This window comes from Malus sylvestris, chromosome 11 (genome assembly GCF_916048215.2).
Source record: "Malus sylvestris chromosome 11, drMalSylv7.2, whole genome shotgun sequence".
Taxonomy (NCBI): Eukaryota; Viridiplantae; Streptophyta; class Magnoliopsida; order Rosales; family Rosaceae; genus Malus; species Malus sylvestris.
Window position 1 is genome coordinate 37,311,649 of NC_062270.1, and position 26,767 is coordinate 37,338,415.

General features: G+C 35.8%; 1 protein-coding gene and 1 pseudogene across 1 annotated transcript; both read right to left on the reverse strand.

Moving 5' to 3' along the window:
• Positions 1-956: 956 nt before the first annotated feature.
• LOC126590031 (mitogen-activated protein kinase 19-like) lies at positions 957-5,940 on the reverse strand. The gene is made up of 10 exons (XM_050255508.1): positions 5,381-5,940; positions 4,018-4,426; positions 3,678-3,805; positions 3,513-3,572; positions 2,933-3,082; positions 2,676-2,831; positions 2,362-2,573; positions 2,159-2,260; positions 1,859-2,016; positions 957-1,539 (listed from the first exon to the last, which is right to left on the reverse strand). The coding sequence occupies exons 1-10, from the start codon at positions 5,405-5,407 to the stop codon at positions 1,118-1,120; spliced, it is 1,824 nt and encodes a 607-aa protein (XP_050111465.1). The 5' UTR covers positions 5,408-5,940; the 3' UTR covers positions 957-1,117.
• Positions 5,941-8,984: 3,044 nt separating this feature from the next.
• LOC126590469 (uncharacterized) lies at positions 8,985-25,884 on the reverse strand (annotated as a pseudogene).
• Positions 25,885-26,767: the final 883 nt, after the last annotated feature.

A 26,767-nucleotide genomic window follows, 5' to 3' on the forward strand; every position in this document is an offset into this window, starting at 1 on the left:
TTCAACAAAATTGTTATTCGTACCACATTTGTACCATCTTTCTATAAGATATGACCCATATGTATTGGTAGGTTCTATCTCTATTAAAAAGATGATACAAATGTGGTATAAAAAATGGTAGTAAGTGTATTATTACTCTAATTCAAGTTTTTTTTTCCCTATTCATGTTGGCTACTATACTTAACACTTTGCCTACGTATTTCAAATTTGCTATTTCGTATGATTTTCGCTGCGTTCTTAAATAATTTTAACCGCAATTAGAAAGCAATCGTGAAGGCATCATACCTATGTATGATGCAGTCGGTAAACCACTGTGTGAGCTCTTCCTTGTTGGAGAAAATGAAGACAGAAACTCAAAAGAGTTCTTCAACCTACCCATGGAAGAAAAGAAAAAGTTTTGGCGACAACCAGGAGACAATGAAGGTTTTGGACAAGCCTTTGTAGTTTCTGAAAACCAAAAACTCGATTGGTCTGACGTTTTCATCTTGACCACCTTGTTTGGACTAAAATTAAACAGTTGGCCTGTTGAAGGCCCAGCCTCTTACTCATGTTTCTGCTGTTGGATATTTAACCTTAACAGGAATGAACAGTGAACGGCCCAAAGGTTTTGAAAACACTTTTGACATGAAAGCCTTTTACTTGGGCCATATATTAGTGAAGCGCACAATTTACATCGAGTGAAGGGAAAAGGGGCCTCTTTCCTCGCGTAACTGTATAAGTTTGCCTGACTGTGAGACCTACTTGTTGAACAGAGAAGAAAGTCGGCCACAGTGATCTAGGACTCCCGTGTGGAAGGGCTCTCGCTCAACGAATCAAAGGTATGCCGGGAATAACAAGCTGATGACTCCTAAGAGCTCTCATCGACGCCCTCAAGCTTGGATAGTTTGGGCAATAGCATGATTTCAGTTATTCTACAAGTATCATTTGCCTTATCATTAGTCAATATATATACAAGATTAGAAAACAAAGCTTTATTATTAATTACTATTATCCAACAGTGCATACACATAATTACAGAAGGCACAATTGGAAAGGAAAGAATTGGGATTACACAACCACTCCACCCTCCTCAAATCTAAAGACTCTCACGCCTCTTGAATCCCCACATTAAAACCACTTAAGACAATCCATACTGAACAGCTCCAGCGTTCCGGTGAGCAGCTACAGCTACGGCTGCAGCACCTACAGGACCAAACTGAGATTGCGCCTGCAGTAATTTGGAATCTATCGAGTTTAATTGATCTACTTTGGTGGGTGGTGGGTAGTATGGGTTCATGTTGACTTCAATGGCCATGCCCGGTGAAGGTTTTCCTGCTAAGTTGCGCTGTTCGGGCTGGGGTTGCAGTTTAGCATGTGATTCATCCCTCCGCATCTCCGCTCCAGCCTTGTCTTGATTGGCAGTATGAGTTCTGAAGCAGTGTGGAGTGACAGACTGAGGAGGAACTGCGTTTCTAGAGAATGTCCTTGGATCATAGGTTTCCTTCACATTTCTGCCATTCTCATATGGAAGAACTGGTCCAACAACTCGCCCAGGTTTTGCTGTAGGGGAAGGAAATATAATTAACACTGGTAAAGCAAAAACAAAACGAAAAGATGCACCAATGTAATACTACTAGAGCAAAAGCAAAAACAAAACGGACAAAACTAACTATTAGACATAGTCAGTGCCATAACAATAAGTGTTGGGGAACACAAAGAGGGATTATTGGTTCCAAAACCAACTTTGCCTCATCACAAATCATCAGTACATCGTAATAAATTCTGCCACTTTGAATTTGAAATTGCATACCTTAAAATAAGAATAGCTAGGTATTATCACATCCCATAGCTAATGCTTGACAAGAAGGCAGTGGATTACCTGTTGGCACCCTCGGCGGCGGCCGTGAAACCTTTGGTGCATTTCCAGAAGCGTCTGTTACTCTAAAACTGCTGGAAGCCTCCTCTGTCTGCCGGTTCTCATATGATAGCAAATTTGGCTGTGCATTAGGGGGGATTGTACTCGAGTGAACGGTGGATCTGAAGACAAGGAATATGATTAGATGCGCACATTCACAAAAACATAAATAATCAAAGAAAAATTCTCAAAATCAAAATATTTACTGATGAAAGCATAAGACTAATATTGACCTACAATGAAAGGAACTTGAAAATAACATACCGTGGAAGGGAGACATGCTTCCTCTCTGGAGGAACAACCGATCCAGTTTTCCCACCATTTTCCTCAAGATAAGCAAACTGCTTTCTGAATTGGCCTATAGCACTGCATTGAATAAATGTTATAAATATATGGAAACAGAAAATTCTATATAACAAGAAAAAATGTAATAGGATTATAGGATTGCTAAGAAGTAAACTCTCAACCTTGGATACATAAAACTTGTGCCTTCAGTTCCATTCATGTAGTCCTTAAGTAGCTGAGGATGGTATTCTAGTATTTCCCGGTAAATTAGTTCTCTTATGTCCTCTTTTATGACCCTTCGCCTTTCAAATTCAAATTCCATCTTTGAAATAGGCTGACAAGAGTGTTCTCTCTCAACTTTGGCTAGGCCCTTGAAGTAAGGATCAGCTAGTGCCTATATAAAACAAACAGAAAGAGGTTTTAGTCCCAACTGTGCTAAACGCATGTTGAGGAAACATTCATGTGGTGAACACACTCAATAAGACATAACACAAACCTGCTCGGCAGTTGGTCTGTCCTTTGGGTCAAAAGCCAATAGCCTTTGTAATAGGCGGAGTGCTAGAGGATCTGCCTTGGGAAATTTTTGTGTAAATGGCACGGGAGGTCTTCTCCGCATTTCCATCAAGTATTTCCTTGCCTTCTCATTTCTAACCTGAATGCGAAAATAGCCATGGCATTAGTAACTAGGGAAAAACAGCAATACACATGCATGTGTGCTTGTGAGAGAGAGAGAGGGGAATAAAAGGCACGTACTCCAGAGATGGTCTCTAGCGGAGGTGTTCCAAGGAGATCAGTGATCAAATCTAATTGATGAATGACACTTTTACCAGGAAACAATGGCTTCCCTGTCAATACCTCAGCAAAGATGCAGCCAATACTCCATATATCAATTGCAGGAGTGTACTGCAAACAAGATGCAAGCAAAAATCAGATCATGGAACCAGAATTTGAAAGCTCATGAAGCACTTAAATCACTCCAGAGAAACGGACATAACCTGACACAATTACCTGAATGACAGATACAACTTCCAGGAGAATTCAATAGTCCTCCCTGAACAAGAATTATTATAATCTAGTATTACTGCTTACTATAAAGCACTCAGAAGACATTCCAGACAGAAATAAAAGCATGATTTCACCTACGTCAAACCAAGTAAATTTAAAACAAGTAGAAATTCCACAGGAGACTGTCCTAAGAGAAAAGTCAATAACAAACCATACAACATCATAACAGAACCAGTTTTACAGTCGAAAGAAAATGGAGAATGATTTAACTATATTGCCATTGGCTCTGAAATCTGAATATATGTCATTGATGGTAGAAAATCCATACCTTGGAAAAGAATGACCCACATAGTTCTGGAGCTCTATACCACCGTGTTGCCACGTAGTCCTATAAATGCATCAAAAGAAGCAACATAGATGACATTATTTGATAAGCAGGTTTGAAACGTATAAAATTCTTTTGAAGGAAATTATAAGCTTGAAAATTACTTACTGTCCAAAATATTGTTGTTGGAGTATCATTAAAGGCAACTCTTGCTAGTCCGAAATCACAAACTTTAAGCTTGCAATTTGCATTTGCCAGTATATTTTTTGGCTTAAGATCTCTATGATACACATTGGCTGCAACCAAAAACACTTATACTTATCATGAAATTCACCCTTGGTTTTCCATAAACAACAAAAAACTAAAAATAGAATACACCTACCATTCAAGAATTAATACAACTATGGATACATTCAGCACTTAAACGCATTGTTTATGAAATTTAACAATGTATGGAAAAAAACAAATAAAGAACAATGAGCATAAATGAGAAAAATAGGAGAGTCACCTGTATGCATATATTTCAAAGCACGTAGCATCTGGTAAAGAAAGAATTGCTGGTGTTCGCGGGTCAAGTCATCATTAGCCTTGATAACTTGGTGAAGATCAGACTCCATGAGCTCAAAAACAACATAAATATCTTTGAACTCCCTCTTTGAAGGTGGCAACATTATGCGCTTAATTTCGACAATATCAGGATGTCTTAAAAGTCTAAGCAACTTAACTTCACGCAAGATCCTAATAGCATCGGAGATGTGCTCAAAGATACTATGTATTTTCTTTATCGCAACTTTCTCCCCAGTATGTGTGTCAATAGCTGCACAAACAACCCCATAACTTCCTTTCCCTATGACTTCAAGAATCTTATATCTATTAGCTTCACCATATTCGGTGAAAAAGTCCATCTCTTTCAGCTCCTGAAAATAGCAAAAATAGATTTAGAAAAACATGAGCGTGCATATATAAATTTCAAAAATCAACAAATTGCAACTTCCTTTTTTACAACAAAATACAATGTCATAACATAAGTTTTATGATCGACTAGGTGGTAAGCAGAAAAAATCCAGCAAATTTTTATGAACTGAAAGAAACAGCTTAAGATCGGTCACAAAGCACCAATGATTTCATAACAAATGCTTCTTCCTAAGGTCAAGGTTTCCTTAACATATCTCAGTTTGTTGAAGTTCTGTTAAAGAGTTACCAAGAGACCCTTTTTGTTTACATAGGAACCGAGATATACATTGCAATAACTACAAACTCAAATGGCCCTCGAAGAAAGTAATAGAACAGGAGAATAGAATCAGGTGACAGAAGACAAGGGAGCAAAGTAAAACAGTATGCTATGGTGGAGTATCTAACAGTTGTAAAAGGGACTAGATTCCTTGCTTTGAGTGCAATTCCACCACAAAGAAACAGAAAACAAAAAAATAAAACATAATCCGTACCAACACCATATAAAAAAGAATATTCAAAACACATTCAGTAATTAAACCATTCTGCTTATTGGAGTGACCAAAACAAGATATATAGTACCAAAAGTAATAATTACTACAAAAACAGTAGCATCAACAAAACAACACAAGAGAAAAAGCAATTGAACAGTTCACCCAAGAAACTGGAAACTGGAAAAACAATGCCACCCAAAAACCAAATTGGGTTTATGACTAACCTTATAAATATGTATAATATGATGAAAATTTTACATAACCCATAGAAAAATGTTAAAGAAAATCATAAACCCATTAAATTTTGAATGATATCTTCCAAATTCTGGAAAACATTCTCTAAGCAACCAAATCGATGATGATAACCACAACACAGTTCTTCAAAAACTCCAAAAAAAAAAAATACAGAGAGATAACGAAAGATACCTTGTTTTGGTGACCAGGACGCATCATCTTCTTCTTGCTCTTCTAGTAATCGAACAAAATTCGAACTCCAAAAGAAAACGACGACTGATAAAGCTATAAATACAAAATCTTTGCACCAGGAAGAACAAGAAGAAGAAAATTAAACTATCCACATTTGCCCCAGTCCGAACGACGAGCCCAAAGTCCGTTCTAGCACAAACACATACACCACCAACCTCCTCTCTTATCCAAATCCACACCCTCCCCTCAATTCCCCAATTTCCACAGATCCAGCAATCACAAAATCAACCCCAAATTCAGAAATTTCAACACGAATTGAAAGGAAACCCTAGAAACTTTGGAAAAATCCAATTTCCAAACCCCCCAGGATTGCTCGAAATTTGAAATTGGAAACCCTAGGCTCTCTTTGGGAACGAGAGATCCCGTAGGGCGGCGGTGGCGGCGTCGGATCGGAGAGAAGCGGAAGGGAATTCAAAGAAAAGGAAGAGATAGAGAGAGAGAGATGATCGTCGTCGTCGTCGTCGTCGTTTTTTGATTTAATTGATAATTTTGATTTGTTCGATTTATCCACCACAACGGACTTTTTTTTTATATTTTTAAATTTGTCCGTCCAATACTGTTAGAGCAACTCCACCCATGGAACCTTCTCCCTGGCAATCCACTGTTGAATCCACCATTTTGAACAGTAACTGCCTTAAATGAATAGTAACTGTCATTAATGAACAGTAATTGTCATTTGCATCTCCACCCTTGGAGCCCTCCCCCCAGACAATAGGCAATAAAATATTAGTTTTTTTTAATTTTTATTCAAATAATTAATCTCTTCCGTTGGATTTAAAAATTTTGAATTCCAACACTCCAGATTGTGCCACGTGTCACAACGGCAACTTTTCTTAATTTTAAAACTATTTTTTCTTTATTTATAAAGCATATTAATATCGACCGTTGATCTCAGATCGAACGGTTGATATTAAATCAGATTTTTTTTATTTTTTTTACCGTTGAGATCCAACGGTCCAAATGAAGGAGCCGTTGAGATCGAACAGACCGTGGGAAGCCACGTGGCTTCCCAACGGTAACTGTGAAAAGCTGTAAAGCTGCCTGTTTTTCTGAAAAGTTGTCGGGCGACGCGCCCCCACGCGCGAGTGGGGTGCACGCGCCTGACTGAAAAAATTAAAAAATGGGCTTGGAGCTCGGGCTCCGGGGCTGTCACAAATTGACAGGCCCCCTGCTCGGGCCTTCTCCACGAGCTCGGCCCCTTGTGGCTGGACCCAGTTGACAGGCCCTCAGGCCTTTTGTTCTCGCCTGTCCCCCAGCCAATTGACATGGCTGGAAGTGCTCTTAGTGTTACTGATGGCGCACGCGTCAGTGGCCGTATTCGTAATTCTTTCAGATACTATGCCTCTTTCGGTCATTTAACCATAGAGAATAATAAATTCCAGCTTATCCAATTTGAAATTAATTATGGACCAAGAGGAGATTTTTTTTTTTCTCACACACAATATTGTTTGCTTTTGAGATAATTGGAGCAATGGATTCTCAACTTTAGCTCAATTTAAGCTTTGATTGTTGAACTAAAAACTCGTTAGCGTTGGTCCCTGAACTTGTAATAACGTAGAGCAATGGTCCTTTTAGCTAACTCTATTAGAATTTCTATCCATTTTTTTTTCCCTTTTTAAACCCTTTAATTTGGATGGAAGTTTTAACGGAGTTTGCTAAAAAGACAATTGCTCCACATTATAACAAGTTCAAGAACAATACTCACATATTTTAAGTTCAATGACTAAGGCTCTAATTGAACCAAAGTTCAGGATCATTGCTCAAATTTTTTCTTCCTTTTTATAATATATGTAGCTGAGTACGTAGTAATCAACTTGCCCTGTATATCAAGTCATAGGTGATTAATTTGTGTATTGAAGTTGCCGGAAGAATAAGGTCACCAATTCAAATCTTAATTCATCTTGATCGTCATCTAGTTGGCCGGCCGCCAAAGTCATAGTATCCACAACTAGTATATAGTAAGTTGCAACATGACTTTCCTGGACCAATACGTTGTTTTCATGCATTGCTGTTTCTGTTTCAACCTCTACACACCTCACAAATTACCAATGTATATTGCCTCTCTCTCTCTCTCTCTCTCTCTCTCTCTCTCTCTCTCATCCACTCGAGGAAGCAGATTGTCAAATTCTTGGAGGTTGGCGTAGTGATGATCGTCATGGTCGTATATGTACGGACATCCGTACACATTCATGCACAAAACTACAACCAACGTCGACATATTACTACAACCAACGTCGACGTATTCTATATGCACACAGTAGGGCTGACGAAATAGAACTAAACACACTCAATGGGAAAGTTTCTTGCCCATCAAATATATGTCAAAGACAAGCATTGGTTACAAACATCAACCGATCCAGGGTTTATGCAAACACACAACTATTACAATTTGAAGCTCATATTACACAATAGAGTGTCTTATGTATATCAACTCACTCAGGGGGAGAAATTAGAAAATTAGTTTACTAGGGCACAATTAATTAAGTAGCAGCATACGCATAGCTCTATCTATCCAATAATAGTGTGTATCCTCAAAATTGTTTTCTAGTTTTTTTTTATGAGGTATTTCGTTAAGTATTTGGTCGATCCATACCACTGTGTGCTTAGCGTACACTCCCACCCTTTAATACTACTCTTTTATTTGTGTCTTTAGGTCAATATTTTTTTTAGCACAACGATACATTTTACACTAAGGGGAAGGGGGAGATCGGCTAAACCACACAATGGGCAACCTAATTTGGTATCAAATTCGCCATCCACGAGATTCGAACCTAAGACCTCTCAATTACAAGGGCATAGAAATACCACTAGACCATAATACTAAGTGCTAGGTCAGTATTGTTATGATCAATAAAACAATACGTATAGAGTCGGGAGCCATAATTTATAAGAAGATTGGGAGGAGGAGGGTTAACGCGTCCTTTTCATTTCAAGTATAAAATGATACAAAAAAAACTTGTTAAATACGACGCTAAAAACTCGTCTTGTAAACTCATGAAAGCGTCGTTTAAGCATTTTAACTACGGTCATGCAACGCTTGTGATCGTGTCGCAACTGCTTTGATGGTGGAATTAAACAAAGTATTTGGGACATGTTTGACACGTCATAAATGCTTTTATCCGTGCAATTTTTTTGCTGAAAATACAAAATGGCTAGAAATGATATTTGTTCAGTGAAAGATTGGGTTGCAATTTATAATCTTATTCGCAATCATCCTAAGTTCAAAAGTAAAATAATATATGAATCAAAGAATTGTGCTTTAGAATTCCTAATAACATTGAAAATACACCATCCGCATATCCCAATACATAATCCTACTAGAGTCAAATATAAATAATCTAGTCCCAAAAGTTATGAACATTTTTTTTTATTTCAAATATGCTCCAACATAGTTCAAGAGTTTAATTATGATCCAGACTCTTCATCACAATTTCCATGCAAACCTGAAAAATAAGAATTACACAACCATCAATAACATGTTTCAATTAAAAGTTTAATCTTTAGTATAATGTTTTCTTCAAACCTTTTATGAAAGCAATTGTTTCTATGCTTCTGGGTCTAATTGAGGTTGCTGCTCATTACTCCCATATGTTTCTTGCTGATGGCTTGATGTATTTAGAGCCTATATTTAATACCAAAACGACGAATAGAAATCAAAATTGCTCAAAATTTCACACTAATTTATTCTAATAAATTGAAAAGAGAACAAAATCACATTCAAATGTATATACATTTCCACTTTCGCTTGGTGATGTGTTAACATGGAAACCAATATGAGTCATCATGAGATGGAGTTTCAAATTGACTTCACTATACTTGGATCGGAGATCTTCAATTTTAGATTCATGCTTAGCCTTAAGATCATCTATCCCAGTCTTATATTCTCTTTCTACCTCATCTTATATGGTGTCCTCATTAACGTCGAAAGATCTTGAACTTGAGATGGAGTTATATCTATTCCATACATGCGAACACGTCCATGTGCATCAAGTCCTATAACTCTAGTAAGCACCTCATTTTGATAATCCTCGTCTTGCTCATGCTCTTCCCTTTCTTCCAAGCATTGATTAAATTGATTCTACAAAACATGACACAACCAGTTCAAATGACCAAAAGATAAAATTAATGCACAACCTAACTAATCAAAACAATTGATATCAGAGTGCAGAATGAACAAGACTAACAAAATAATAAGAATATTATTAAACTAACTGAGAATGCCGAAATGGCTACAAAACCCTAAGAGACTATATTGTGAATGACTTGATAATTCTACGAGCTACAAAGCATCATATATATAGAGAACTAACCTAGCCCTAATAAGCAAGAAAATGAAACCCTAATACTAACGGGCTAAGCCCAAATTCAAACAATAAAATAATCCTAAATTCCAACACCCCTCGTCAAACTCATGGTGGTACACGTCATGAGTTTGCCAACAAGCAGATGCAGATGCAAGCTCCGTTAGGCGGACAAGACAAGACAAGCTCTGTTAGGCGGACACGACAAGGTAAGCTCCGTTAGGCGGACACGACAAGGCAAGCGGGCAATCAAGCGAACAAACGAACAATCCAAGTGAGCAGGCGAGCAAACAAGCAATTCCAGCAATCAACAAATTTTTATCACTCGAGTGGTCACAATTCCAAACAGGCCAACCAACAATTCCTGCAGGCCAAAAACAAACATCCAAAAATAATTTCTTTTTTTCTTATTTTTTTCTCCTTTTTTTTTCTTTTCTCCTTCTGCAATATCCTTGGCCCGTGGAATATGACGGATGTCCTGATCTTCTTTGCCTTCTTCTTGAAAGCAGGGCCTGATTTCACAGCCTTGGCAGTCTTCAAGGCTTGGGCCTTGGGTTCACTTTTCTTCGTGCTATCAACTTTAGCGGGGGCCATTGCTCCAAGCTCTGCGGGAAACAATCCTACCTGAAGACAAAGAGCAGCTGCGGCCGAGGTGTAGGGTTTCCTGATTGCAGCGGCAACATGAGTAGATGGTGATTGGGTGCGATGATGTTGGGTCAGGTACGGCGGTGATGCGGGTTGGGTTTCGATGAAAATTGCAGAGATGACATCGAGTTCAGACTACGACCTTTTTTGTTTTTTTCAAACTAAACCAACGAAAATCTAAACAACGAACAAGACGGACAAACAAACTGATATGAATCAAGGGCAGATTAAATCCCGAAGGATCAAACCTGCTCTAATACCAAATTGAATATCAGAGTGTGGAACGAACAAGACTAATAAAATAATAAGAATATTATTAAACTAACTGAGAATGCCGAAACAGCTATAAAACCCTAAGAGACTACATTGTGAATGACTTGATAATTCTACGAGCTACAAAGCATTATATATATAGAGAACTAATCTAACCCTAATAAGTAAGAAAATGAAACCCTAATACTAACGGGCTAAGCCCCAATTCAAACAATAAAATAATCCTAAATTCCAACAAAAAACGATGTGAATAAGCAAACTTTTTCCTATACTTTGAGTGAAAAATATATAAATTAACTAATACTTACAATAATGCTGCCACTTTCCTCATCAAAAAGGTCTCTATGGTCATTCTTTGTTTTCTTTGTTCTTGTTTTTATAAACATGCTCAGTCGATCCGTTGTCTCTCCCTTCTCTCTCATCTTAAGAGCACACAATGTTTAATCGAGTTAGTAATGAAAATTGTTAAATGAAGAAAATAAAAGCTTTCCAGCATTCCAGCATGCTATATTCAAATTGGACCTGCTTCAAAATTATACCATTCTAGTTTTCCAGCATGGTGTGTCTATATATATATATATATAATTAATAAAACATTCATTGTCAACCAAAATTCTATGAAATTATCAGTTTAACCCTCTAATTAAAACAGAACATGAATAAGAAATATGGGGCAGAAATGTAATTTCACAAAACCAAATTTTGTTGTTTCTTTTTTTTCAAAGCCTCACCTACATGTAATCTTTACATATCTCTAAATATAAAAAAAATTAAAAAAAAAACTTCCCACTCCCACATTCTCTCACTCCTTCCACTCTCCTTCTATTTCAAAAACAAAAAACAAAAAAAAAAAAAAAAAAAATTCTCACACAATTTGTGTGTGCCCATATGCTAGTGTGTGTGTATAAATATATACATCCCCCTGCTTGTATTAGTATTGGTCCTATTATTTTAATTATTATCACTTATTACTCATTGCAAATTATCTATTCTAAAATTGAGGAGGGATTTGACTGTAGCTTAGCTACGGTCAAACGTTTGCCATCCAATTTCACCTTATTTACAAGAAACCCATTACATTTGGGCTGGTATTGGGGCTGAGTTGTTTTGGGCTGCTCATGATGCTTGCCCTGGGCTTTCTCATTTGCTGGTGTGAGCCCGGCCCTTTGGGACTCTAAATGACGAGAGTGCCTATCTGCCCTTCAGATCGCACCATCAGGATTACAAGTTAGAGGGGTGGAGTCGTCATTTCGTTCTTGGGGGTTTCAGAGGTAATGGGGTTAGGTTCTTCCACTTCCCATCATTTCTTTCTTCTTTCTTCAAGCTTGCCGTGACACAGAGACAGAGGCAGAGAGATGTGACACAGAGACAGATAGATAGGGACAGATAGAGAGAGAGACGGAGAGGGGAAGGGAGAGGGGAGAGGTAATGGGGTTAGGTTGTTCCACTTCCCATCATTTCTTTCTTCTTTCTTCAACCTTGCCGTGACACAGAGACAAAGGCAGAGAGCCGTTACACAGAGACAGATAGATAGGGACAGATAGAGAGAGAGACGGAGAGGGAAAGGGAGAGGGGAGAGGTAAGGGTCTGGATGACTGCCCGTCCATGCTTCAGATCGCAGAGAGAGAGAGAGAGAGCGAGAGAGCAAGAGGGAGGGGTCGGGATCACTGTTCATTTTCTGTTTCATTGTCAGATAAGTGTTGTTTCAGATTACATTTTGTACCAAATTTTTACTTCTTTTATCATTTCTTGCATTTATGGTTGCGTGCATGTGGTGATTGAAAGGTCAAAAAAATTTGCAGATATTTTTTCCATGTTTGGTTAGGTTAGGGTTTTGTATTTTTTTAATCGATTTGGGCATTTTCTGGGTCTCTATATACTTGGTTGCTTTTGGGTTTTTCATCTCATTCTCGGTTTCTCTCTGTCAAAATTTTTTCCAAGGTTCGTTCTTTAACTTTTTTTTGCGTTTTCAAAATTTTCATCTGAGCTTTGCCATTCGTGTTTAATTTTCTATTATTTTGTTGAATTGGATTTTATTCAATGGGGTTAGTGAACTAAAAGTGCAATTGGGTTTGTTTTGGTTTTGAAGCTCAGACTCTTACATATTTGAAAGTTGAATCTAAGCCTTTCAAAACCTTTGTAAACGTGCTGTCAATTGTAAGGTATTCTGTGCAACAGAGCTTGATATCAATTTTGGGGTCAGTCTTGATTGAATGGGATCTCTGTGTGTAATTGTAATGTTGGAGAGAGAGAGAGAGAGAGAGAGAGAGAGAGAGAGAGAATTAATGGAAATATATATGAATTTATGGGTGATGAAATTTTGGAAGCCCAAATGATTCAAAATTGAAAGTTATGTGTAAATTGATAAGTGTGGGTGTGAATGTTTTTCATTTGCCTACTCTTTTTAAGTTGGTGTTTTCAGTTTTTTTCTGTTTTTGGCCAAATAAAAAAATTAGTACTAGAGCGACATAGTTGTATTAATGGAATCCCTAATTCTAATAAATTAGAGATTCTCAACCCTTATATGATTTTGGTGTTTTCATTTTGTTTGTCACATTTTGTTGTTCTTGCCTAATTGTTATTTAATTAGTTTTGTTTTTTAACTTTGGATAGGTGTTGTTTCAGATTTTGTGTATCTCATTTTGGAAGTGATTCGTAGGTGCTCTGTAAAGGTTAGTCTTATACTCATTTAAAAAAAAAAAACTGTGCATAGTAGTTGTTAAATATTGTGGCGCTGTGAATGTGTCGTTTGTGAACGTTTAAAATTATGTTGAATTGGAACAAAATCAGTAAACACAACAGATTGATTTACAATATGTGATTTTCGTAAAAAATGTCGTATTTAAGTTGAGCTCTATTTTAAATTATTTGGATTTTTGCCTCTGTGTCTATGTATGTGCATATCTGTGTGTATGTGGAAATATTTATGGCTGTAATAAACCCTTTGACCGTATTGTTAGCTTCTGTTTAGACTGTTGTTAGTTGTTGTTAAGTTGCTGCCATTTTTTTGTAATTAGTGTTAAAAAATTTTTATTTTTTTAAGATGTTTTTCTTTTGTGATTTGAAGTGGTAATCTGTGTACATGTATATATGTATGTATGTGTCTGTATGTATCTACATGTATGTGTATCTAGGTATGCATCTGTGGGTGTATGTGCATGCATGCATACATCTGTATATATGCATCTGCTTCTGTGCATACATGCGTATGCATGCATGCATGCATCTATGTGTGTATCTACATGTATATGTATGTATGCATGTTGTGTGTGTATGTACATGCATGTGTGTGTGTGTGTGTGTGTATGTGTGTGTGTGTGTGTGTGTGTGTGTGTGTGTGTGTATGTACATGTAGATGTGTGTATATGTAAGGTTTAGGGTTTAGATAGTTTGTGTCTGGATTGTGGTCTCTAATGTTTATGGAAAATTTCTAAGTTAGTTACTATTACAGGATTAGTGGTGATGGATTTGCTATGTTTGTGAATTTCAGAAATTTGGATACTCGAAGGGAACACTTGAGGCTTTGGCTTTTTGAGGTATATTCATTAATAGCGGTTTTGTAACTATATAATATCATTTCTTTACAGGTTTAAAAGTGTAACTATAGAATGTCATTCATTTCCAATCTTTTTGGTATTTTGCCATGTTAGTAATTAACATTTAAAGGTGTAAAAACAGCTATGTTGTATATATATATGGAGTTGCAATATGTGTCAACTGTTACAAGCAAATATAGTGTTGACTTATAAACAATTTTCCCATCCTCATTTACATGTTCAGTGTAGACTTAATTATCCTATTCAGCCTCTGTTGCAAAATACAAATCTCCTTTGAGGCTAAGTGAAAACATGCAGATGATATTTTTTATTAATTTTCAGCGTAAATTAACACTTGCATTTGATTGGTGTAAATATGTATTGTTTGGAAAAAAACTATTTGGTTTCATTTCAATTTATTCCGAAAGATTCATAAATATTTGCCTTAACGTATTGTTTACTTATAAAAAAAAATTGATGTATTTTCTCTATTGTTTTGGATTTTTAAGATTTTAAACAATGTTGGTCGCGTCTATTGAGTCAACCAATTTTTTTTTATTAACATTATATTTAATTTGTGATTCAGAGAAAATAAAATGGTGAAAGAGATCGATCGAAAACAACAACAAATTCTAGGAGGGGTTTTGGTAAAAGATTTAAGAAGCTTGGTAATAGCTCGAAAAGAAGAACAACTTCGAGGGACAAAATTGTTTTATTCAGAGACTGCTCCAGGACCCAGCACATCGAAAGCACGAAAAATAGAAAAAACAAGAATGGGTTTACGTGTCTATGGAAAAGGTGTCAATCGAAACAAGTTAGTGGTTCACACTATGTATTCACCTAGAAATCGTAGTAATCCGCCGAAAGAAAGTGGGCAGAAGAACTTTTTTGGGTTGTACAATTGGATTTGCAAGTTTAATCGCCCGAAGAAGATTGGGATGCTACTTCTTTGGTTCATCTCCACTGTAGTCGTTTTTTGGATTTTAAAAAATATGTAGGAATCAGCTAGATTTTGAAACCTTTTTTGTTGCTTGATAAGCATAATGATGTAAACGATGAAGTGGAATTTTGGATTTTAAATATGTAGGGATGGGTGGGATTTTGAATTTAAAAAAAAAAAGGTTGTGTAAACCTTTTTTGTTGGCTTACAAGCATAATGATGTAAACAATGAACACCCTTATCAGTTTAATAATTAAGTGTTATTACTGCTCATTTTGACACATTTTTAGCTTTGATTAATTCATTTCTGCCTTTGACAAAAAAAAAAAACATTTCTACCTTAATGCAATTTTTCCTTGGTTTTGTAATTTGACAGAATTGATGTTAATATTCCATTTATTATATCACAAAAATAATCACATTATTTAGTGGTGATTCATGTTTTGCTTCTGCTTTTAATTACCTTGGTTTTTTTGTCATTTATGTTTATTAACTGGTTAATCCATTGTTTACCTAGGATTGTTCTTTTTTTTTTTTTTTTATTCTGTTGTGTTGTGTATGTGCTTACATTTTTAGCCTTTTTTGTTTGATTATCTTTTTATTATCCAGGTTTTCACAAAGTGATTCCTTTTGCAACTGAAACTGGTTAGCTTTCTCGATTTTTACATATGAATTGGTTTTAAAATTAAACTTTAATCTCATTTACTTTCTTTATTTTATTTTAGAGGATTAAAAAAGTAGTTAGTTCTGGTAAATGTGGATGGATGTTTTAGCTCTTAACGTAGTTTACATGTGGTTTTTTTTATTTTGTTATTTTATGCCTAAAAACTTGAGAATGATTGACAACACCGTTAAAATTAAGTGGTCTTTATTGCTGGTGTTGACCTAATTTAATTAGGTGATTTAATTAGGATTTTGTTTTTGTGGTTATATTTTGGATGTATTTGTGTTTTTAATAGTGCCATCTTTACGTGTGGCGATTTGATTAGTGAGTACGGTTTAGTCATTCGCATGTTTTGTTGGTTTTATTTGCATAGTATTATGCGTAGGAAAGTCAGAATATCTAGGAGGGCAGCTGAAATTCAACAGGCCAATTTAGGTGTTTTTAATGGCGATGTTTGTTTTTGTGGTTATATTTTGGATGTATATATGTTTTTAATAGTGCCTTCTTTACGTGTGGCGATTTGATTAGTGAGTAAGGCTTAGTCATTCGCATGTTTTTTTTGTTTTTATTTGCGTAGTATTATGCCTAGGAAAGTCAGAAAATCTAGGAGGGCAGCTGAAATTCAACACGCCAGTTTAGGCGTTATTAATGACGAAGTTTATCCAGATGATGTGATTTTGCAAGATGTCCCAACTTCTTATGATGAGGAATATAACAACGTTTCAAACTCTTTACTGTTTCATAACAATACAACCAATCATGTCCAACCCAATACATCTGTTTTGAAACAAAATGCATTTATTGGCAATGGATTCAACTCATCTTCATCCGCTGCTAGCACTTCACATGAAATTACTGTCCCTGTTTTCCTTGCCAATGATGCCACTTTGCGTGATATATTTATCACTGATACTCAAGATAATCATCCTGTTAGAAGCTCACATGTGATTGGCCAGGCCGCTTATCAAAAAAAAAAAAAAACGTATGTGCTCTGACAATATAGTCCTCTTTGCATTTTTTTAAACTTATTTCAAAAGTTAACTTTAGTTCGCTACTTTGGGGATGATTGTGTCAATCTTTCTTTTCATAGGTGTTGATCCAGACTATGTTGATTTTGGCCCTAGAAATTCTCAATGTCAATATTGTGGCGCTTTGTTTTGGTCTACAGAGCGATTAAAAACAAACATTTCTTCTGTTAGAAGACCACAATTCACTGCATGCTGTATGAGTGAAAAAGTTAAATTCCCACCTATTAAGCCCACTCCTGCTTATTTGGAACATCTGCTAAATTCAACAAATTCTCAAGAAAGTTCGCATTTCAAAACAAATGTTAGGTTGTATAATTCAATGATGGGATTCACTTCAATGGGGGCTAAAGTTGATGCATCGATAAACAAGGGTCAAGGTCCTTATGTTTTTAAGATTAATGGTCAAGTGCATCATTTAATGGGTTCTTTGTTGCCTCTTGAAGGCGAGAGCCCTAAGTTTGCGCAACTCTACATTTATGACACTCAAAATGAAATCAACAATCGGATCAGTTGTTTTCCTCATTCAGAAGTATCTTCAAAGGTTGACGAACAAATTGTTAGTGGGCTCATTAAAATGTTAGATGAGTGTAATGAGTTGGTTCAATTATTTAGAGTTGCAAGGGATAAGATTAATGAACAGTCAACAAGTTCTTTGCGCTTGCGTTTACACGGCACACCGAGCAACCATGATGCGCAATATAATTTGCCAACATGTGATGGGATAGGAGGGTTAATAGTTGGGGATATCGGTCAATTTCATACCGAAAGAGATATTATTATAGAACACAGGGCAACTGGTCTGCAAAGGATAACAAAGTTGCATCCGAAATATATGGCCCTTCAATATCCTCTACTTTTCCCATATGGTGAAGATGGATACAATAAGGGTCTCCCTTGGAATCCAAATTTTAGAGGGAAAAAACCCAAGACTGGCGGGGTGTCTATGAGAGCATTTGTGGGTTACCAAATTCAGGATAGACCAGGACAGGATAACACCCTGTTAAAGGGTGGCAGATTATTTCAACAATATTTAGTAGATGCATATGCCACGCTTGAAGAAGAAAGACTTGATTTCATTAGGAGAAATCAAAATTCTTTGAGAACTGAGCGTCTTAAGGGAATTCATGAGGCGTTGAGAAAAGGAAATGCAAGTGGTTCCGACATTGGTAAGAGAATTATCTTACCAACTTCATTTACTGGCAGTGCTAGATACATGATAAATAATTATCAGGATGCTATGGCTATATGCCGTCACTTAGGAAATCCTGATTTATTTATCACATTTACATGCAATGCTAAGTGGCCTGAAATTATCGAAGATCTACGTGAAAGACCTGGTTGTAGGGTTGAAGACAGACCAGACATTGTATCTAGAAATTTCAAAGCAAAACTTGACCATCTGGTTAAGTATATAAAATCAGGAAAACCTTTTGGCAAAGTTGAATCTGGTTAGTTATTGGCTTTTCTCAATTCCCAACATTATTTGTTTGTTTTCTCTTCTAAACATAAATATCAGGCATTCTGTTTTGATTTTTTTTTTATCTTATTTTTCTCCAAACAGTGATTTACACAATTGAATTTCAAAAAAGAGGTCTCCCGCATTGCCACATCTTGGTCTGGGTCAGTAAAGAGTATAAGTGTCATTCTCCTTCCGATGTGGATTCAATCATTTCGGCTGAAATTCCTAGCCAAGAATTTGACAAAGATAGGTATGATGTTGTTGCACTGTACATGATTCATGGTCTATGCGGTCTTGCAAATGAAAAATCCCCTTGCATGAAAGAAAAAAAATGTTTAAAGAGATTCCCAAAACCTTTTGCAAATGAAACTACTTTTCAATCTGATGGTTTTGTTGCATACAAACGTAGAGAAATGGAAAATCATTTTGTTGTAAAAAATGGTGTGAAGCTTAATAGTGCGTTTGTTGTCCTTTACAATCGTGAATTGTTATTAAAGTATCAAGCACATATAAATGTTGAATCGTGTTGTCAATCAATGCTTATTAAATACCTTTTCAAGTATATCACCAAGGGTGTTGATAGGGCCAGAGCTGTTTTTGAGGATCAAGAGTTTGATGAAATTGTGGCTTATCTAAATTGCAGATATTTATGCCCTTATGAAGCAGTTTGGAGATTGTTACAATTTCATATTCACTTTAGAGAACCAGTTGTTCAAAGATTGTGTGTGCATCTTCCTTCTGATCAAAATGTTGTCTTTCAAGAGGATGATAATTTAAACTACATTGTTAACCAACCTAATCTTGAAAGCACAATGTTAACAAATTGGTTTGAAATGAATGCTCAAGATCCTGATGCATGCCAGTTATCTTATGTTGAATTTCCTTCAAAATATGTTTGGAATAGTGAAAATAAAGAGTGGACTCGAAGGAAAAGTGGTAGATGTCTAGGTAGAGTTGTGTATGTTCACCCTGCTGCTGGTAAATTATACTATTTAAGATTATTGCTTAATTATCAAAAATGTGGCTTTTGTTTTGATGATTTAAGAACAATTAAAGGTGTTCTTCAACCCACATTTCAAGCTGCATGCAACTCGCTAGGTCTGTTAAGAGATGATAAGGAGTGGAACAACGCAATGTTAGAAGCGATGGTCACTGCATCATCGTATCAATTGCGACAGTTGTTTGTTACATTAGTTTTGTTTTGTGATGTTGCTGATCCGACAACTTTGTTTGAGGCACATTGGAAAATGATGTGTGATGACATCTTGAAAAAGATGGTTAATGCTTTTGGCTTGCAAGATATGTCTAAGTATGAGGATGAACTTAGAAATTCTCTTTTGTATGAGTTAGAAAAGTTGTTTGTAGCTTCGAATAGTTCTCTGTCTAAACATCACCTCCCAGTTCCAAACAAAGATTTGATGGATAAACTTAAGAATAGAAGTTTAAGAGAGGAGTTAAACTATAACACTGAATCGTTGAAAGAGCAGCATTCACTGTTGATGGCACAGTTGAATAAAGAGCAAAAAATAGTTTATGATAGTGTCATAGAGGTTGTTGATGGAAACAAGTCTGGTCTGTTTTTTGTTCATGGACATGGTGGAACTGGTAAGACTTTTTTATGGACCACTATCATAGCTAAGATTAGATCAGAGAACCGTATTGTTTTGGCTGTTGCTTCATCTGGAATTGCCTCCCTTTTGCTTCCTGGTGGAAGAACTGCACACTCTCGATTTAAAATCCCCATCAGCATTACGGATTGTTCACTTTGTGAAATAAAAAAAGGAACTCATCTAGCACAATTAATTAGTAATGCAGCTCTTATTGTATGGGATGAAGCACCAATGAATCATAAACAATGTTTTGAAACTTTAGATAGATCTCTTCGTGATGTTCTTAAAGGGTCTAAACCAGGTTTTGATGATTTGCCATTTGGAGGAAAGCCAATTCTCTTTGGAGGTGATTTTAGACAAATCTTACCTGTTGTTCCAAATGGAACTAGGGCTGACATTGTTGAAGCTTCATTGACAAGTTCTTATCTTTGGCCTTATCTAACTGTTTTTTTTTCTCAAAGAAAACATGAGGCTTTCAAAAACTGGTTTGAATGAGCAGGAAAAACAAGAGTTAGCTGATTTTGCAAATTGGATATTACAAATTGGAAACAGTAATGTTGTTAATTCTATATTGTCAACTGATGAAGAAAGTTCTTGGGTTGAAATGTCAAAAGACTTTCTTATTAATTTTGATGATGATCCCATCAAAAACATGGTTTCAGCAGTGTACACAGATTTTGAAACAAATTTTCATGATGTATCATATTTGAAAGAAAGAGCCATTGTCACACCGAGAAACAACACGGTAACTGAGATAAATGATTTTATGTTGACTATGGTGCCTGGCGAAGGTCACACGTACCTCAGTTTTGATTTTGTGTCTTCTTCGACAGAAAATGTTGAAAATCTTGATATACTTTATCCGCTAGAATTTCTGAACCAACTTGACTTACCTGGTTTGCCGCACCACAAGCTGGCATTGAAAGTTGGTATGCCAGTTATGTTGCTTAGGAATTTAAATCAAAGTTGTGGATTGTGTAATGGGACAAGATTAGTGGTGATGCAGTTAACTGATAGAATTGTGGAAGCAAAGATCATAACGGGTAGCAACATTGGTGAAAGAGTTTACATTCCAAGAATCATTACCGAGTCATCAGAAAATAAATATCCGTTTACTTTGCGGAGAAGACAATTTCCTCTTAGAATTTGTTATCCAATGACAGTTAATAAGAGTCAAGGACAATCTTTGAAGATTGTTGGGCTATTTCTATCTCAAACAGTTTTTTCTCATGGACAGCTCTACGTTGCATTGTCTAGGGTCACCTCAAAACAGGGTCTTAAAATTGTGATTGCTCATGATAGCGATATGCCTTATGGATACACAAAGAACATTGTTTATAAAGATGTTTTGAATTGTTTACATGAAGGTGTGTTGATTTGTGTTTATCCATTCGTTTTTCTTTTTCTCTTTTTGTCTATTTTTTCAAAATTCTAATGTATTCTTTGTTTCATGTGTGTTGTACATTTTTGAGGATTTTATTTGCTTCTAAATTTAATTTGTATAGATTGATGGAGCATATGCCAGTTCGTTTTTTGTTACCATACAAGCCAACAAGGAAACTACAAATTAGGATATGCAGAATTTGGGTGACAAAAAATATTGGAGCTGATCGTCAACCTGCAAGTTTGGACTGTGTCTTTGTTGACAAAGAGGTTACATCTTTACACTTTTTTCTCATTATTAAATAGACACAGTTTTATATTTGTCGAAATGCATCTATCATACTTTTAATATTAATTCGATTTTTCCTTCTCATTGATTAACATTCCATCTTTTTTGTATTACAATTTTACCCCTCAAGGCATATAGGAAAACATATGAAATGTACATCATTTTATACATATTTTAGTCCAAATGTCAAACCTTAAATTTGCAAATCTATAAAATATCTAAGTTTGTTAGTTTGCATGATTTGCTCAATGATTTTATGCATGTGTTGCTATATACTATAGCCATACAAAATATATTTTATACATATTTTGCTACTTGATTTAATGCATTTTTTTATTACTTTAATGATTAATTTAATTTTTTTTTCCTTCTAAAAGGAACATGCAATTCAAGCGACCATGAAACCCTGGGACATCCAATTCTTTTTGGACCGTCTAAAAGTTGGGTTCGTGTACGAGATAGATAAATTTCGTGTTATCAATAACAGAACGTCAAACAAAATTGTCCCTCATGATGCCATGGTTGAGTTGAACAAAAACACTACCATAGTTCCAGTTGAGAAACCAAATCAACTGATCCCGATGCATTGGTTTAATTTAGTTGAATTTCATGACCTTCACAAGAAAGTCGATAGAGATGTAAACCTCACAGGTAAAGCGTCTAATTTTGACTATTGTCACTACTCTAAAATCATTATTCTTAGTTTTTAACTTAATTTAGCTTAAACTGGTTCTTATAACTATATCATACATATATGTTTTTGGTTGTTTGATGGCTTTACAACCGATTGAAGAAATCATTGTGCAAAATATCAGAGTTGAGAAAAAGCGAGACCTCAAACTTCAAAATATTAGGTGAATCATACTTCTCATAAACTGTTATTGCAAATTATACAAATATAGTCATATAAAAATTACATAGAAAGTTCTGACTCTATTTTATAATTGTAGAGGTGAACAAGTTACAATAACACTATGGGCAGAAACTGCAACAAGCTTTTAAGAGGATGCATTGCAGTCGCTTTCACCGCCTGTCTTCATTGTTTTGACTTCACTCAAAGTGAAGAAATACAAAGGTTATACCTTAACAAAATCTATATGTGATCACTTTACTTTTGTATTTATAATTGTTATCTTTATATTTATAGGAAAACCTGTTTTGGGGAGCACAGGCTCAACAGTTTGTATTTTCAATCCTGATATCCCACAACTTTCAAAATATAAACAAGAGTGAGTGAACAAATCTTATTTAATGTTTTTTTTTTGTTTATGTTTTTACCGTCTATATTCTTGGACCTAAAAATGTGAAATTCAGGTTTGAATACCTCAAAACATCCATTGAAATTCTACAAACTTCTGCTGAAAAGTATGGAAAGGGTACTATTATGGCTGATTCTGAACAGAAGACAATTGAACAATTGCTTCTCCTTGATCCAACATTAAACAAGGTCAATCCATTATCACTAAATCATCTCATGTTTTGTCAATTTTATTTTACAACTACTTTCAAATTGATTGTTTGTTGTAATTTGGAAATGACAAATTGTTTTGTAATCTATACTATGTTGTGCATACAAAGTGTCATGTTGTTTGTTTCTTTGTTCATTTATAAGCTTTTGTGCAAAAACTTAAACAACTTATCTTTCATGATTCAATATACATTTTCCAAAATGTTATCTCATGTCCAAAATCTGAATTCTGTTTTATAATTTGGGTGGACATGCATATTCTAGGGTACAAGTGTCATATTTGGGAGTTTATTCTTAAATATTTTTTGTATTTGAAAATTTTATATCATATCAGAATACAAGTTTTGTATGCCAAGCAACAATTGTCGATTACGATTTGACCAGAGGATGGTGGTACAAGTCGTGCCCGTATTGCCACAAAAATGTGAAAAATACATATGGAACTTTCCGATGCTTTGAACATGGGCCACTCGAAAAAATGCCTGAGCCATGGTAATTTCCTAATTTATTTTTTCTACGTTGTTTATATCTCTTTGCAATTAATATGGTTTTTATCGAAAGCATTTTTTAAAATTGCTAAATTTACATCTTGATATCTTCGTCATTTATTTAGGTTTAAAATGAATTTTATTGTGGAAGATGCCACAAATCAATTCAACTTCTTAGTGATCGGAAGGATTGCTGAAAAACTTCTGGGTATCTCTTGCCACTCTTTGGTCATAGAAGAAGGCTACGATGACTCTTCTGTGTTGCCGCCGCACCTTCAAAAATTGGTTGGCAGCACGAAAAAATTCCAAGTCCGTTTTGGTAATCAAAACAATGAGTTTGCCAACATCGACTTTGTTGTTCATGGAATAATTGAGGAAGAAGCATCAGTTGACCCAAAACTTAGTTCGATTGTACCACGTACACCTACTACCAACACTGGGAAACAAGTTATTGATGCAGCAACCCCTATCCCTGTTACGACCTTGGAATCCCATATCCGACAAATCGAATCAGTTGCGACAAACAAGGGTGTAAAGAGGACACTATTTGTTGAAAATGAACCTTCAAAAGCTCGCAGGTTAAGTTTCCCCTTCAAATAATGTTGGTATTCCATTAAATAAAAACATCATGCATGCACTTTATAACGTTCATTTCCATCGTTTCTAAATTTAACATGTTTTCACAGCAAACATGATGAGGGGAGCCAACCACTGTCTACTAATTCAGCCAGAATCTCAGCGGAATTCTCTAACTTGGTTGTCCCAAAAGTTGAACCTAAAGACAAAACGCCAATCAGTGCATTAAGAAGTAAATCACAAACAAAGAAAATCAAGGACAGGTATAATGAGTTATTGTTTACGATAATATATGCCAACTTGGACAATTATTGAATTTTTGTTCTGATTTGTTGCTCAGTATTGGAGATGTTCATTCGCAAAAGAAATGAGCCATAGAAGACTTTAGCATGGACTGCTGCAAAGGATCAAATATATATATTTTTGGCTATTCCACTACTATAAATATATAATTTTTGGGCATTCCACTACTAAAGTTGTCTTATTATTTTATGCAACTGTTGGAACAACAGAAAGCCTTGCAGAACATGTATTTTGTTACGTTGCATGCAGAAACAAAATATGTGTAAACTGCATGGTATTTCAGTCTTTGATGCAAAGACAGTATATTTTGTCATTTGCAACTTTTGTCAATGTAAACTTTCCTTCAAGTAATTTCGATTGTATATTGGCTCTCAATGTCAACTTAATAGATTAGCAATGTAAATTGAATTGCTTATTTTATGTATCAATTCACCTATCTCTTACTTTTTCTTTTATTTTTCTATGAATATTATACATAGTTTGAATACCCGCAGCAGAGCGCGGGCATTCCTGCTAGTGCAAGCTAAAGCATGCGCCCAGTCTAGCCCAGATTCATTTCTTTCTAATGCTTTTGCTAATGGCCTAATTCAATGGTATTGTACTTGCCCATCCACTCCACTTCTTATTCGATCGGTGAAATGCTTCTTTTGAACAGATTAGTATTTGGTTAATGGTTACTACCTCTGTGCCAAGTGGGATCCATGCACACTCAACTAAAAATGTGTGCATATATACATATTTAATGATGCTATGTTCTGTTTCTTTAGAAAATAAAGATGCATATGAGAAGAAGCCAAAATATTAAATAAAAAACTAGTGTTCTGACCTCATGTTTCAATTGAGCAAATGAAGTACGACCAGTCCGATGAGGAGCACCTCCATATGCACGATTAGCCTTATTTGCCTCTGAACGTTTCTATATGTGTTTAAGACAACCATAATTCATCATTATTATAAACTTAATAATGTAATTTTTCCTAATTTACCTTTACATTAGGGAGGTCCCAATACTTTACTAGTGTCTTCCAATATGTGTCATACCATCTTTGCTTAACCCAACACTTTCAATCCCTCCATCTATTGCCAATAACCTTTAAGCAATGAAATTTATATGCATCAGGGATATCTGTGTTATCCTGCAATTATTAGATGATAACTATTAATGAAATGAAGACTTGTGCACCTAAGTAAAATTAGTAAATTTTGTAAGTGTTGTTTACCGTGACTTTTTTTCCAAATATCATCTAATACAAGATCAGGCATTTCAATCCATGAAACATATGTTTGAGGAACCTTTTGACCATTTCTTGCTATAATTCCAAGTTGTCCACTAAACCTGGTTGCATTTTCTTTCATTGGCTTCCATTTAGAATCAAAATCAATATGAACTTTTGTTCCAGTTCCCCACTCTGAGATAGAAAGAGCAACACCCCAACCTTTCCTAATACCTTCAGACTAATCTTCTGTAAAGACTCGTCCATAATTATTAAGGTTTTTATAATTTTAAAACATGAATTTACAAAAATGCTCTTTGAGGCAAAAACATTGACTTTTGTTGACCTCATTATCGTGTCATGTAAGATTCACTTTCTTGGCGTATCTTTCTGGTACTCGTCGCTACAAACACGTGGGCGCGAGCGGAATTGAATTTGGAGCTAGAACGGAGATTTTCAAAATTTGAACTTAAGGGTATTTTGGTAATTTTACCATGTAAAGATATTTTTCATCTGGGACCACTCCCGAGCTGACACGTGGCAGCTTCTTTTCCATTTTTTTGGTGTTCCTCCCGTGATTCTCTTTCTCTCAGACTCTTTCGAACCCTCTCCCTCTATCATTTTCCTGCCATTTCCGTGCCTTGTTCCCTTACCCCAGCCCTCATCTCTTCCTCTCTATACAGCCAAGACAACCACCTCAATTCCCAGTTCTTTCACATTTTAACTTTCTCCGCTACCTCTCTCTCTCTTTGTCTTTTCCCCATCTTTGCAATTCTCTCTTTTCGAGCTAACATACCCAACCATAACGATGGCATCACTCACCACCATCACTTTTCCCCCCACTGTGAACCCAAGAACCCTAGAACTGGTGAGGAAACTTTCCCCACGAAACTTATCACCATCACTGCACGATTCACTCTCAACATACACCCTTCTCCGGCGAGTTTCAACTGTTTCCGGCCAAGGTAAGCATTTCTAGAGCCCTTGGATCGTGAGTTAGTGTTTGATTATGACAATTATAGGTGTTAATCACGTGTGGATGTAGGGAACTCTCAGGATTGAGCACTGTGCAACTTTCTAGAAATTGAAACAGTGGCTATTTAGGCACTTTCAAATTCATTTTTCAGCCAACTCCGGCCATGTCACGGCC